General features: G+C 44.4%; 2 protein-coding genes across 3 annotated transcripts in view; both read right to left on the reverse strand.

The window, feature by feature from the left end:
• Positions 1-1971: 1971 nt before the first annotated feature.
• Positions 1972-12531, reverse strand: HMCES (5-hydroxymethylcytosine binding, ES cell specific). Its single transcript, XM_048856735.2, has 7 exons — positions 12423-12531; positions 10657-10853; positions 8525-8668; positions 7233-7352; positions 6138-6298; positions 5301-5493; positions 1972-3841 (listed from the first exon to the last, which is right to left on the reverse strand). Exons 2-7 carry the CDS (start codon positions 10837-10839, stop codon positions 3638-3640), a joined length of 1005 nt encoding a protein of 334 aa, XP_048712692.2. The 5' UTR covers positions 10840-10853; positions 12423-12531; the 3' UTR covers positions 1972-3637.
• A 1255-nt stretch (positions 12532-13786) lies between these two features.
• The window catches only part of COPG1 (coat protein complex I subunit gamma 1), a 33763-nt gene continuing 32161 nt past the window's right edge, over positions 13787-15388 (reverse strand). For both annotated transcript variants that reach the window (XM_048856734.2, XM_048856733.2), the window contains exon 24: positions 13787-15008. In XM_048856734.2, the coding sequence (XP_048712691.1) occupies positions 14878-15008 (131 nt within the window). In that variant the 3' untranslated portion in view covers positions 13787-14877. The remainder of the gene's footprint in view (positions 15009-15388) is intronic.

Below are 15388 nucleotides of genomic sequence, written 5' to 3' on the forward strand. Positions count from 1 at the left end.
GGTAGGGCAGATCTGCTATCCAAAAATCCTTAGGCTGTGTTTACATTAGCCCTTTTTCCTGCAAATAAATCCCACCATTTCTAATACTGGTGTAATTCCATCACTGGGAGCCCTAGTGTACAGCAGCTGCATCATCATATAAATCTGCATGACACGGTGGTTAAAACCCTAGTTGCCACTGCTTCTACCAACTTTTTCTATATTAGGGCTCCCATTTTGCTACCACCTGTGAGGGAGTGTGAAACTTTTCAGAGAAAGGGCTAGTGGAGACATGACCACATTGTCCGTCTTTGATCAAACTGATAATGCCACTAGCTGCCCTTCTAGAAAAAGGCCTATTGTCTCACCGTGCAAACACCTAAGGAAAATCTCATTTCATTTCAGTCTCCTGCTACCGTAACAGGATGGGCCTTTTCCTTTCCCAAAACTAATAAATTTCCCTGGCTATTGGCAATGGGTTTGCAAGCCCCTGGTTTTAGTGCTAGGTTTTATACTCGCATGTAAAAAGAAAAATTCCTCATTCCTGAGAGACCAGCACTAAGAAAAACGATACACTTGTTTTCTGAGGTTACTGACACAGCTGTTGGCATAACTGGGAGGGGGGGGGATTAGGGCCTGCAGAACTGGCATTTGGCTTTCAACAGAAGGGCTTCATTTGAAGCAAGTATATGAGCTTCAGGATGAGATTATGGTACCAAGTATGTTCATTAAAAAAATTTTTTTAACAGTTTCTGAATGGAGACACATTTGATTTGGAAATAGATATAAGTTTAAAGGTGTTATTTAGAGAGAACAGTATATAAATATAAAAAGATAGTTATTTAGTGATAACACTTCCAGTGCTTTCTACCTGCAAAATGCTCTACACATAATCAGCCCTTATGAGTGTTAGGGGGAAGGATTATTCCGCATTTCACAGATGGGAAAATTGAGGCAGAGAGGGATTATGAGTGGCCCAAGGCAATAAAAGAGTGAGTATTAGGAAGAGGATTAGAATTCAGGTATTCCTGATTGCCAGGTCTATATTCACCTCATGCCTCCCTCCATAGTAGCAACAGTGAGTTTTACAACAATTAAATGCATGCTTGTGACTTTTTGTAGAGTCTGTTCTGTAATGGTTGCTGTCTACAGGCAATACACTGAAGAGGGGCAGCAAAATCATTCTGCCGAGAGAAGAAATGACTTGGCAGGGGAAGAAATCTATTTCTCACTTTCTGCATGTTGCTTGCTGAAGCACATAGATGGTGCTGAGACAAGAGTTTCAGGGACCACAAATCCAGCCCTCTGATTCTTCCAGAGTCTGGAATGGGACTGAAATTAGATAATACATTATTTTGTCTTGAAAGATTAATGATGGCAGTAATAGAGAAATAGACTGCAAAACTGTTTCTGGCTAGTTTACATTAAGCATAGACAAGGGGAAACCCTAAATCCACCCAAACTACCGATCAGCTAGCAGGAGACATTCCCTAGCTCCTCCAAGGTGTCAGAAATGGGGCTCAATGGAGCATTTCCCAATGAATGTAATGTAACGGGTTACCATAAGGTTCTGATATATCTTGGGATACAGTTTGATATCTTTAAAAGAACTCATTTCCTTGCCGTACGGATTTGGTTCTCCCCCATTTAATGGTATCTTACCATACTCCAGTTCGACACTCCAAAGGCTGCTGCTCAACCGCCCATCCCTCAAAACTCTCCACAGCAGCTAAGAAGCATCTATGGAGCTCCCTTAGAACAAATCATTTCTGAGTGGAGCCATCAATCTGCCTTCTGAGAATATTTTAATTTGTAAATAAACTCTTACCTCTTCAGGAACTTTAGCCAGCCAAAAGTCTTACAGCTCACTGTACTCTATGAAGTCTCTTTTTGCAAGGGTGAGGAAGACACATTATTCACATTGCTTGTGGAGTGGATGATTATGGATTGATAACAAGTATAGAGAGACAGATACACACAAGGACACATCACAACAAGCCAACTGATTGCTTTTTATTTTCTACAAACTACTATTTCAAACACAAATAAGTGATGCTCTCCAGAGAGCACCCACATGCTAAGGTCTTTGCTCTAACATTTGACTCTCACTGTTTGTTCAAGTCCCAGACCAAAGACAAAAAAATACTTTTGTACTTTAGTGACAGTCCAGTGATCTACCTACTCAAAAGAGTGATTGTTCCCTCTCTGGATCAAGGATTCAGAAAATACTCTCTAAATCTTAAAATCCTATTAACAAAAAGATTGCACAAACACTATGGCCAAGACAAGTTTTCCCACACCACTCCCCACAAAAAATAATAAAGCTAAGAGTTATGGCTGCCACAGAAGACAGATTAAACCCAGTAATTCCCAGGAACCTGCTCTCTAAGGTCATGCCAACACATTAAAGCTTGTTTTTCAGTAGTACTGAGTACCTGCAGCTTCTATTGACTTCATTTGGAGCTGTGGGCGCTCAGCACTTCTGAATATCAGGACTTTCTCTTTAAATTTACCAGTGTTGCTACTGTCAGTGTGAGGTCTGGTGTAGACAATATGCTGCCATTTTTACCATTGTGTCATCTAACCCTGCTCTGAGCAGGGTTAGACAACACTGGTTAAAATACTGATTCATGCCTACATTATAACTACATTGTAACAGTGGGAAATTTGAGGGGATATTTCTAGTGGCTTCCATAATATTATAATACCACTGGGGAATGGTTTTCAAAGCAGCCCTTGACAATAGCACACAGACTCCTTAAAGGCAGGTCAGCCTGTCAGAAATGGGACAGACAATGAGCATGGAAAAGAATTTAAAGGTAAGGCCACTTTTTAGCTTTCATCAGCAAAATTGACTTAACAAGGCATTTCTCTCTTACTCACACCCCTCCCCATTTCCACAATAGAATGCTTCCTCAGTTTTAAAAGGCACCTGTACCCATGGCACTTGCTTTCAGGATCCTGAACATCCTCCTTTCCGCATATGACATCAGGATCCCACTGTTCTGGAACCCTTATGCAGAGGCCCATACATGTTGCTGTGCCGACACAAAGCAAGGCAGTGTTAGCCCAGAATTTCCTGGCCTTGGGAATGGGTCTCTGTCTCTGATTTAAATTCTAATTTAACATAGGTTCTTTTTTTCATTTTTCAGCTGCAGAAGTTCTCAAGCATCAAAAGTGTCCAAAATAATCTGTATAGAACAGACTATCTAGGAGAATTAACACACAGGAGAACCAGCTGAATACAATGACAGGAAAGAATTCCATGCAGTTTTTCTGTTCCTCACCCAATGGGAAGAGCATGGATTGCATTTAAGTGCCTCTCTCACATGTATTTGATCCATAGACATTCCCAAGGCAGGTCAGTGCCAACCACTGGGTTGCAGTGAAAAAGTTGGTGGGAGGTGAGCATTGCACATTAAATCTATGTCCCTGCTAGTGGAAGACAAGAAAGAAAGTTTTAAAAACCAAACACTGCTCTCCTGAATCAGTAAACCATCAGCACAAGAAGGGCAACAAGCTATAAAATCACATCAGTGCTAAAGAGATCACGTTAAAATGCTCAATGCAACAGGTCACAGGAGTCTCAGTACCAGTCTGCAGGATCTAACAAGCTAACACGCTGCATCTGCTTAGGAACTCAGAACTGAAAGTCAGTTCATTGAGTTTTGGGCTTCTTTGCACAAGGACCCCCCTCTTCCTTCTTCAGCCACTGGTGCATTAAGCCTGCACTGGTTCTCTTGGGTGCAGCAATTTGAATGAACTGGCTGGACCATCTGGGCAAATCACCTTCCTCTTTCTTGGGAGACTTGTTTTTCACCCAATCCAACATCATTTTGCTGCTAGTGCTGACTTTGGTTTCCTGTGAGGACAAATTACAATAAGAAAAATAAGAACCACAGAAATAGCTGGTCATATATGCAAGGCACATCAGAAAATGCCCACATGGGTACCAAGTCAATGAGCTGGGTCCAGTTTCAGAATGGGGAAGATGCAGCAGCAGCATCACTCCCTACAGTTACACCGCCTTGCAGAAAGTTCCCATGGAAGTCCCAGTCGGATTAATCCTAAATGCCATTCAGGAAAGAATATACCATATTAAGCAGAGTGATCCCGACACTATACATCATGGTTTATTTCTGGAAGAGCAGGAAAAGGAATGGGAATCCTTGAGGGGCCTTCACTGCAGTGACCCTCTCTCCAACTGAGGATGGATGGCTGCCTTTGGGAACATAAGAACAGCCATAGGGTCAGATCATAGATCCATCTAGCCCAGTATCCTGTCTTCTGACAGTGGCCAATGCCAGGTGCCACAGAGGGAATGAACAGAACGGGTGATCCGTCCCCTGTCACCCATTCCCAACTTCTAACAAACAGAGGCTAGGAACATCATCCCTGTCCATCCTGGCTAATAGCCATTGATGGACCTATCCTCCATGAACTTATCTGGGTTTTTTTTGAACCGTGTTATAGACTTGGCATTCACAACATCCTCTGGCAAGGAGTTCCACAGGTTGACTGTGTGTTGTGTGAAAAAATACTTCCTTTTATTTGTTCTAAACCTGCTGCCTATTAATTTCATTTGGTGACCCCTAGTTCTTGTGTTATGAGGAGTACATAACACGCCCTTATTTGGGAGTCTCTCAGAGCCATCCTGAATCAGTTAGAAGGGGTAGATCAAGAATCTTACATGGCATAATCTACCTCTCATCCTCAGGCACTGAGTGAGCTGCCAGCCCCTAATAAACAGCTAAACAAAACATGTGATTTATTCTCTTATATTCTGTGGCATGCCCCACCCCATTTGTTAAACTTTTGACTACCTTATTTTTTATTGCATTTGTAGCCCATTTCACAACTTTGATGCATGATTTGCATGCATGATTCGCATGCATGATTCATCCTGTCATATAAGATAATAAATTTGCATGCTAGGATCTGCAATCTGTATTTACATTTTACTTCAAACATTCTATTTTCCCTTTTGTCACTAACAACAAAAACAGCACCCCCGAGCCTGGTGCCCCCTAAGCCTGGCACCCCAGGGGGTCGCCTGAGTCACCTGCCCCTAAATCTGGCCCTGAGTCTACAGCCTCTATTTTCTCCTCTGTAAAAGGCCCTTCCAGGCTGAACAATCTATGCATCTATGAAAATGGGTATAAATTATCTACCTCGCGGGCAGGATTAATTCATTAATGTTTGTAAAGAGCAGCAAAACCCTCAGCTACAAAGTTAGACAGAGGACAAAGTACTATTCTATTTATTATTATTAAACAGTATTATGGAGGGAAGTGTGATTTGTGTCAACCACCAGATCTCACCGTCTTTGGTCCCAACCCAATGGGAGCGAGGCATTCTGGTGTACTGTTTCTGGAGTTGTTTACTATAGTGGAAACCGGGTGGAAAGCAATGTTCTCTGTGGAGTGGATGAGCCTAAGGGCTTCCTGTGTTGATACCTCTGTAAAGTCCAACCATTTCCTGACGGCCTCATCCCCATCCAGGATAGCTGGCATCCTAAACATGGGAGGAGATGCAGAAATCTTAAGTCCACATAGACACACACAACTTATCCGCCACGTGGCAGGACTGAGTGATTTGTGTGAAAGCCAAACTAAGATCCAGAATTAACATAATCCAGATTCCAGCTATCTGGGGATACACTGTGTTGGCAATAACTATTAGCACGTTAACAACTGGCTTGAAGGCACGCAGACCTAATTTCTGAAGACGTGAGGAAAGGACTAAGCAATACAATGTTTTTCTTTGAGGCAAACAGTGTACTAACTTCACCAAAGCAGCCTGCTTCCCCAGAGGAGGCAAAGGGTCTGTCAATCACTAGGCAGGCCTATGAGCAATTTAATTCTTATTGCTACCAGCAAGGAGCCAAACACAGTGATTTATGGCAAGGGCAAGATTCAGTGACCTGAAACAAGTCAGTAATGTTCTAATGTACTTCTCTAGGGGGATCAGGTAGAAAGAGCATGGAAGAATTTCTGGCCTGTATGTTCTTGGCCACCAAGGCTATGTATGTAGGGGAATACAGTCACACTACCTGCTCCACACAGCACAGAAGTAAAAGGAAGGTTTTCTGCCACACACTCGCCACTAATCTCTGCCCCCCTAAACTCTACAATCCACAGCCAGTCATTCTCACTTGCCTGTTATGGATATCACTTAAGCCTTTAGACGCATCTACTGTGATGATGGTGTAGGTGTATAATGCATCCCCTCCATCAGGGGGCTCCCAGCAATCGAAAATCCCAGCCATGGTGAGTAACCTCCAGCCTTTCCACTCTTCATCATCATCCTTCCCATCTGCCTGGAAAATAAAGATACAGAATGATCACAATCTTTCCTAATCTCCTTCCTATATTATGTAATTTCAATACAAAGATATTTAAAGGCTATCTGATGCCTCACAGAAAACACACAAAACCAGTGTAGTTCAGCTACCCATGCCTCATCTGCTATTTTAATTACTCTTCCCTATTTCTAGGGCTGTTTACACAAAAACTTTATTAGGAACTTCATCTTGCATTGATACTTTTCCCCCCTCTCAAAGTCATATTCTCCACCTGTGCATTGTACACTGTTACTTTGGAAATGATCGTGAGGTCACAGGAGATGAGAAAGGATAAGCAACAGTAGCAGATAAGATCTTCGATGTAACAGATTACATTTCCATGAAAAAATAAATAACGAAGGCACAACAGGCCGAAAAGAGTTTCTGAGATTATTCAGAACTCTGTTCTGTGAAATTTTACCAAGGGCCATTGACTTCAATGGGAGCTCTTTGTGCTCAGCACTTCTAAGGATCAAGCCTTCCGTCAGAAGAGTGATGGGAAGCACACTGTAGATCAAAAGGCCATGCACAGACTGCAGCTTTGGGTGTACCATCACATATTACAGCAACAGTTCCAAACATAAGAGAAGCTAATCTTTCTGCATTTCAGGGCTTTAATATACAGGGGATGACTACGTGACAGCGGGACATCTTCCATCACTGCCAAAGCCCTCTTTCCACCTGCCTGGAAGTTAGGCCTCACCACACATTTAAGCTGCACTGCTTCCAATATCCTATGCCTGAACCTCAATCACGAACACAGCTGGAGTGAGCAGGAATTTATAAAATAAACATGTTTTTCTTCAGGATAAGTGACAACTAATTAATATTTCTAAAGCCTTTTCAAATCAGAAAGTGCTATATCTCATTGCTGAGTATTAAAACAACATTGTTGCTGGGAATCCAGTACCATTTCTTGCTTGGGCTGTGGGAAGTAAATGAAATAGGGCTGCTTCTTTCCATTGTGCTGCTGCCATTCATAGAATCCATCTGCCAGCACTACACAGCGCCTGCCCTTTACCAGAGGTCCCTTTGGGAAGAGAAGATTTGACCACGTCACAAATCAAAGCAGATGGCAGCTTGGAAGGTATTAAAATAAAAGGGTTGTTGGGGTGGGAGAAGGAGGGGAGGATAAGGCCATGGTTGAAGTATAGGGAACACATTTCTTTATAACACTTTTTGTATTCTATAACTGATCCTCAAATGCATAGACATTAAAGCTGTAGGTCCACACTGGGGTTCTGTTCACATAAAACTATGCTCTGCTATCAGGGTTTATGCCACCATTAAAAGCTCTTGATGAAGTTAGAGCCTTATTATGTAGATAATTCCTGTATATGTGTTTTATACATAGTAATCTGATAGTGTCCCATAACCACCTAAGAATTAAAATACATTAATACATGGTGGTGGCAGCATGAGAACTCCACACTAGCACAAGATGGAAATCTAGTCATTCTATTCCACTCCATTCAGGAAGTCTGATTTAGTTTTAAATATGTCACTGTAGTAATTGGCACTCTGTCTACTCCCTTTCATTAATATCAATGGGAGATAGGCACCTAACTACCCACCACACACCAAAATTAAGTTGGAGGTGTTCTGCAAGTAATACTCAGGGTAATTCTGAGAGTCTCTAATTCACTGAAGGTTATGAGCAGTAAGACAAAATAATCCTTCATGTTCTCACCTTCCATAATTTAGAGCGTGACAGAACCCCCTCTTATAGACTCCCACCAAACAGTACACCCACCTACCGGCTGAGGGGGGCAGGATAAGTCTACCTATGGAGCTCCTTGTGCTGCTGCTCAATTGCCTTAACAGACAAGCTTTCTATTAATTTTAAGTAGTATTTTATTCCCAAAGCTTTCTTTCTATAGAACCAATGTCTTTGTTTTCTCCAGCCTGAACTGTACTTGAACCAAATAGCATGTTATCTTAAGGCCACCTGGTCAAATACAGCATGCGAAAAGCTATAGTTTGTTGGGTTCTTCTGTTTCAATGAAACTGAGATGCTAGGTTTTACATTGTGTCACTCAGAAGGATTTATTTTCTGTGCAACAGGGTGGTGGTGGTCAATTCTTGTTAGGAAGAGGCTTAGATCTCTGGTTTACAAGTCATTAGTAGCACTGCTAGGAGCTGATGATTATAAAATCTTCCCTCTCTCAAGACTCATTAAATGCAATAATATTGTAAACTTACCTTGTAGGAGGGTTTCTCCATCATGGTTTCGCTGCAACAGTTGGAGGTTTTATACTGCATTTTGGAAGGGTCAGCTTCTCTAAACCAGGCTGGGACCAGTCCCCAGCGCATAGCCGCAAGGACACGCTCAGAAGAGTCAGCATCCTTTCACATAAAATAGAAAAGCACCTCATGCCAGTACACAAGACAGGAGCAGACAGCAAATTACAAAGTAATCAGAGCATATTGTAGCTCTCTGCCTTCTCCATTATATAGTGGAGACTACAACAGATCACAGCAAACTCACTCACTACAACTAGTGGCAGAGAGCCTAACAAGAAAAGAGGAGCTTACAGATAACTTATTAAAGTAATATCTTACATTTTAAGAAGAAAGGTTACTTTCTGACAAGAAAGAAACTTTTAGTTGCTGTTCTGCTAGTTACTTTTCTTGGCAATTCTATCACTTCTGTTTTGTATGGGTGTGAGAATATACTCAGTGCTGATACGTGACTGCAACCGAAAAATGATTCAAAAGTAATCAGTAATTATTACTCCTATGAGAAAGTCATTGAAAATATGCAAGGGATTAATTTTCAGACCCAGCAATATGCAATATGGCTATTTTTCAAAAATAAATATAAACACCACTGGTTATAAGGAACATTCACTATATAATACAATATTTGCGTATAATAGTAAATTTGCAATTTTTACTTCACTAATACTATTCAGAGATCTTCCACTCTAAGCATATTATACATTCTGTCCTACCGAAAAAAGTCCCAGCAACATCATCATCTTAGGGCCTTCCCCAATGTAATGAATAATTATAAAAGGACATTGTTAGGTTCCTTAATCTTTTTTATTTAAAAAAAAAAAAATCTTACAAATGTTACAAACAATAACTTTGTTTTAATAATCTAATCATTTTTAAAGTCTAACTTACTTTCACTGTTCACATTTTTGCATTTTTTCTCAGTTTGGACAATGGAAACAGACTGTGGGTTTCACTTCTGCTTCTAGTCAAATTCACTTTCTGATTCTCAGGTGCCAGCCAAAAGCTGCAATGTTTGGGTGGCTAATACCACAGGAAAATGGTTTGTTAAAAAAAAGTTCCCAATGAACAAAACTACACAGAAACATTTCTATTGGCCTTGAGTTTTGTAAAACCTTTCAGGCCTACAAGCAGAATAGAAAGCAGCAAAGAAAAGCACAAATCCAATTGTTTCCGCTTCAACATTGTAAATAAAGTGTGTCACACTGTTCCCAAATAGTGAATAAGCATGGAAAGTAGTTTAATAAAGACAACTGTATGATCAGATGTTTGCTTGTGCTCATAGTTAGGCCTCTGGTACGCTTGAGACCACTACCTATCATACTGGCCAATACCATCTCATTGTTTCCTTGTACTCCTCCATCAGTCTGCCTACGCCCATCTGTTGTCTCTGGTCTTACACACTGATTGTAAGTTCCTTGGGACAGGGACCATCTTTTCTTGTTCTATGTTTGTATAGCACCTAGCATAATGGGGTCCTGGTCCATAAATGGGGCTCCTAAGCACTACAGTAATACAAATAATAAACAGATATGTTTCAAGCACCATCTTTTTCTGCTTTGTGATCTCATCAGCTATTGCAGGAGAATTGTGGAATTTTAAGTATAGTATTTAAGCAGAAAAGTAAATGAGGAAGTAGTTTTCAAATGCTGTGCAGGTGTATTGGGTTAGAATGATACAGTGTTAATATTTTTAATTTTCACCTTTAAACATTTCTGGTTCTACAAATCTAAGTAGTTGTAACAAATACCTAATTCCTGACATTTCAGCAGAACTTAAAATACCTTTTTACTGTAGAAGTAGGAACACATACGGCACAACTAATACAGCAATCATGTGTACTGAAAAACCTGAAGTGTCAGTATGAATTCCTGCAAAGCAGATACTAGCAGTAGGAGTCTGGAAATACAGAACTAGAATTAAACTACTAAGGCTTGGAGAGACCGAAAACTGTAATGCTCCAAAATATAAAGATATTTATATCAAACTGGTCAAGTACAGTTGTGAAATATACAGTTACCCCCCTTCAAACTACAAGTCATTGTATAGGATGCACCATAATGCGTGCTAAGTATTTTGTTTTGCTTGAAGGTTACCTTCTCGAAGTGTCGTCGGGAAACCAGAACAGGGCTGTTGGACTGGGGATTCTTGTTGTAGGAGGGGCTGTATTTATCAGCATCTCTCCATTCAGGTTGTCTTGTTCTACCATGGTTATCACGGTACACACAGGCCCGGCGGATGCGATCTGCTCCCAGAGCGCAGGCCGTGCGCCCACACATTCTTCACAAGTTTCCTAAAAGAAGAGGACATTATATGCTGTGGAACAATGGCCTCAAATCTGATTTCAGGTGACAAAGCATGAACACATTTCACCTTCACACTGGACACAAAAGGAGCTATTTACTACATGCACGTCTTCCCCTACCACTCAACCCCTTGTCCACTCTATGGCAAGTGTCAGGGCTTTATTATTTACAGAGCCCAAAAGTATGCTGGATATTGTAAAAAAGCCACTAAGACTTAAATAATCTAAGTAAGCATACAATGAACAGATGAGAGAACAAGAAGCGAGTGACTGAAGTGTCATATTTAATGCACACCACGTAGTTCGATGGGCATTCCCCCATACCTTTCCCCCCCATCTATGATGTTAACACTTCTTTCAGTGGGATAACTAAGGATTGCAGTTGAGTAATATTCAGTGGAGCAAGGGAGGCTGGGAAGACGCATGCTCAAAGTTATCTTTAATTATTACATGGTGCTTAGATAGAAGAAATAGGTGCCCTGGAAAAAAAAACAAGACAGATTGGTGTTGCTGCCCACTATATCCACTGAAACAGACCCCTGGACACAGGCTGGGGGAAGCCCTTTGTTCCCCTGTATTTACTTTAACCATACATCTAAATCTACAGGAACCAGTAAGTCAGGGGAGGCCCCAGGCAGCACAGCTCTGGGAAAGGGGGAGTGGGAATCTCTACTCTGGGTCACTGGTTGTTGGACTGGGGTCTCTCACTGTAAGAGTGATTTGAGGGCCTACCTGGTGGAACATGGAAAAGGGGGTCCCCTGCCCAGAGAGAGAGGGATTTGGGGACCGCTGCCCAGAGGGAGGTGGTCAGGGGACTGAGAGGGGTTGCTGGTGTGGGGAGGGGGAATTGTAAGGGGGTTCCTGGCTGGGAAGGGGGCTGCAGCGCTCCTTGCCTGGGAGCTGTGGGGCTTCCTGGTGGGGGGAAAAGGGGCTGGAAGAGCTCCCTTCCGGGGGAGGGAGGCTGCAGGGGTCTCCGGTGAGGGGTTGTTGGGGGCGGGGGTTCCTGCCCAGGGACTGAGGGGGTCTCCGGTGAGGGGCTGTCGGGGGGGGGGGTTCCCGCCCAGGGACTGAGGGGGTCTCCGGTGAGGGGCTGTCGGGGGGGGGGGGTTCCCGCTCAGGGAGTGAGGGGTTCTTCGGTGAGGGGCTGTCGGGAGGGGGGGCGGTTCCCGCTCAGGGACTGAGGGGGTCTCCGGTGAGGGGCTGTCGGGAGGGGAGGGGGTTCCCGCCCAGGGACTGAGGGGGTCTCCGGTGAGGGGCTGTGGGGGGGGGTTCCCGCTCAGGGACTGAGGGGGTCTCCGGTGAGGGGCTGTGGGGAGGGGGGGGTTCCCGCTCAGGGACTGAGGGGGTCTCCGGTGAGGGGCTGTCGGGGGGGGGGCGGTTCCCGCCCAGGGACTGAGGGGGTCTCTGGTGAGGGGCTGTCGGGAGGAGGGGTTTCCCGCCCAGGGACTGAGGGAGACTGCGGGGAGGGGGGCTGCTCAGGGGTATGCTGGCCCCATGGTGGGTTTCTATTGGGCCCGCTCCGTCGCCCAGCCCAGGGTGGGTCCCGCTCCCGCTCACCCGGCCGTTACCGACACCTCAGCCCGCCCGCTGCAGCCGCCAACAGCCCGGGCGGGGGCGGGTCCCAGCCGCCGTCTGTGAGTGGGCGGCGATGGGCACGTGACGGGGGTGCTGCCGGCCCCCGCCCGGCTCTGCCCCGGGCACGCGGCCTGCTCCACGGACTGGCGAGGGAGCGGGGCGCGCGCGCGCCTCTGGTCCCGGCTGGCTCCGCTCGCCAGGGGGTGAGCGCGGGCGCAGCCCCGCCGCAGCCAGGCTTCTCCCTGCGCCCGGGCCCAGGCCCAGCTCCAGCTCCCCGGGGCCGGGACCCGCCGCAGAGAGGGCTGGGGCTTTGCCGGGCCGGGTAGGGGGGAACTAGACGGCAAAGGTGAAAAATCGGGAGGAGGGGGGGGCTAATAGGAGCCTATATAAGAAAAATACCCAAATATTGGGACTGTCCCTATAAAATCGGGACATCTGGTCACCCTACGGCTGGAGGAAGGGCCGCGTTTGGGGGCTGTCCAGGGCGGGGAGGGAAAACAGGGGCACAGGCACCTCTACCTGTCTTCTCTCTCTCCAGCTCTAGGCCCCCAGCTCTGCTCCGCTGCGGGGCTCTGGGCACAGGCCGGATGCACTTGACAGTCACAAACCTGCCCCCAGTAGTGCTCTGCACAGGCACCCTGTGCAAAGGACCGTGTAACCCCCTCAGTCAGGCCGAGCTGGTGAGGCTATATCATCAACCGCCCGAGCTGGCGGAATGAGTGTTCCTGGCTCCCTGCTCTTCTGTCAGCTGCACATCTCTGGCAAAGACCCTTCCCAACCAAACCATGGCCTCCGCTCATGGCCAGGGTCTGTGTCCGCAGGACACGTGGTCAGCTGCCCACTCAGCCTTGTGTTTTGCTGCAATTCCCCTAGTGCTGCAAGACGGGAAATAGGACCACTCTAGTAAGAGGAGACACAGAGTTCATTCTCCTAGCTGACAGACTACTGCAGAAGCCTCAGGGCTAGCACTGGGGGTTGCACAGGTGCATGTGTTGCCCTGTAGTGGCCAAAGCCTCAGGACCAGGAGAGACAAAGGTTTGCTTAAAACAAAAACACAAAAGTGGGAGGCTCATGCAGAAGGTGATGAGTAAGGAGAACTCCTTGAGTATTAGCACGGGATATGGTGAGCCCCTCCAATAGGGCGGTGGGAGAAGTGAACAGAAGAGGCAATGACAAAAATAGGTGCTACCCTAGATAATTACTCTGTTAAAGCATGCAAGACCGGCATTGTCTATGACAATCTCCCTACCAGTCGCACATGCCTTGTCAGTCTTGCAGGAATGAGTTGGTGCAATGCCTTTGGCTACACCTTTAGGCCAATAATAAATTATGTAAATTCCATCAGGATCTTTTAATACTTTGTTTAATGTTACATTATATGGTGACACTTTGCATAAAAAAACACAGGCAGAGTAGAACAAAGATCAATTACACATGCTAGAAGCAGACATCTCTCCTGTTTTCCCCTTAACTCACAAGTTAACCAAAATGATGACTCCAGAGAGGAATGACAACAGCTCTGGTTGATATATTACACGCTGTTTGATGTTACACATCACCATATTGCTTCTTTCATATTCAAAAATCTAACTGGTCACATTTCCTCAGGATACTTACAGCACACCAAAAAAAATCACATAATCCTCTACCACTTATACAGTAGGCTTTCAGTGTTAGATCTAAGAACAACTGAAAAAACAGTTACTGATAACTACGGGAATGTGAACAGCCAAACCAGTTATACACAGACAGCGTGTTCAATTGATTTACACTTTATAGAGACTATTTCCTTCTGACAGGGTTATGCAAAACTAGAGCTAGGCACTTATTTCCCATTCTTTGACTGAATATAATTGCAAGCCAGCCAATCCCAACCCACTGTGTTGAGGGGTAAGTACCCTGGGAGAAGATCAACCTGTCATTTTCCATGAAGATGATAGCGGAAGGCAGCCAAGTTCTATAGCCTGCGGGAGAGGGAATAGTATTATTTTATTTATTTACCGTGTCCTGTTTTTAAGGGTCTTTTAAAGACAAATATACTAGCAAAATTAGTGATAATTAAAAGCACACTAATTTCAGATTCCAAGTGACTTAATGGGTTTGATACAGCATTACCATGATAGGAATGGTTAAAAAAGGCTTCATTGGAAACACAGGACCTCCAGACTGCAGAGTCCAGCAACTTGGTACTAAATGGGCTGATTCTTCAGAGGGGTTTATAGATTTAAGTGAAACTGAATGCTTCCTAAAACCTCCTATCAGGGCATAAAAACACCACAATTTTATTTAGAAAAACCCAAATAACTATCCTAGTTTTACTAATGATAAAAAGCTGCTGTAGTGAATGTGATTCCAATTCAGTGTCCAGAACAGAGGGGAACCAAGAAAACCAAGAGCATTCTCCCTTTATGTCAGAGTGCAGTCTCAGAAAGACAGTTTAGCCAACCGAGGCCATGATTACGTCCACAGGAAGCTCTTCTCCACTGCGGGCTGTGACCTGCATTGTTACAATGTCTGTTAGGACAAGACGAGAACGCACTAAGAGGTCATGGCCACCCCGAAACACACCTGGAAACAGAGAAGAGAAGAGGGAAGAGAATAAAGTGCTTGAATGCCACTCGCTCATCCATCAAATTCTAAGGATACTCATGTGGCTGGAGCAAGGTCCACTCTCCAAAGAGCATCAGCAGAACATAGTCCAAAAAATCCCCAATGCAGCTGGAGAGTTAAAAACCCCACAGTAGCACATTACAGTACCCGGATGAGTTAGTCACTAGTATAAATCTTTCAAAACCCGACGGAAACACAAATTACATTTATATTTTAGACTCAAATGGGGAGAAGATCAAGACATTTCTGATAGCACCATCAGTTTCTCACCCAGTATGCATTTTAGTTTAACATCTAGAATTACATTCAATTTATTGCCCTTGCATCTCCCATAGGAT

The sequence above is a fragment of the Caretta caretta genome, chromosome 7, assembly GCF_965140235.1.
Source record: "Caretta caretta isolate rCarCar2 chromosome 7, rCarCar1.hap1, whole genome shotgun sequence".
Taxonomy (NCBI): domain Eukaryota; kingdom Metazoa; phylum Chordata; order Testudines; family Cheloniidae; genus Caretta; species Caretta caretta.

Excerpts from the sequence above, each read along its gene's own strand:
- HMCES (XM_048856735.2), bottom strand. The coding sequence starts at position 10,839 with ATGTGTGGGCGCACGGCCTGCGCTCTGGGAGCAGATCGCATCCGCCGG. Across the intron at positions 8,669-10,656 it reads CCCGACGACACTTCGAGAAG|GATGCTGACTCTTCTGAGCG; the intron begins GTAACCTTCAAG and ends TTTATGTGAAAG. Across the intron at positions 7,353-8,524 it reads TGGAGAAACCCTCCTACAAG|GGACCTCTGGTAAAGGGCAG; the intron begins GTAAGTTTACAA and ends CTCTTCCCAAAG.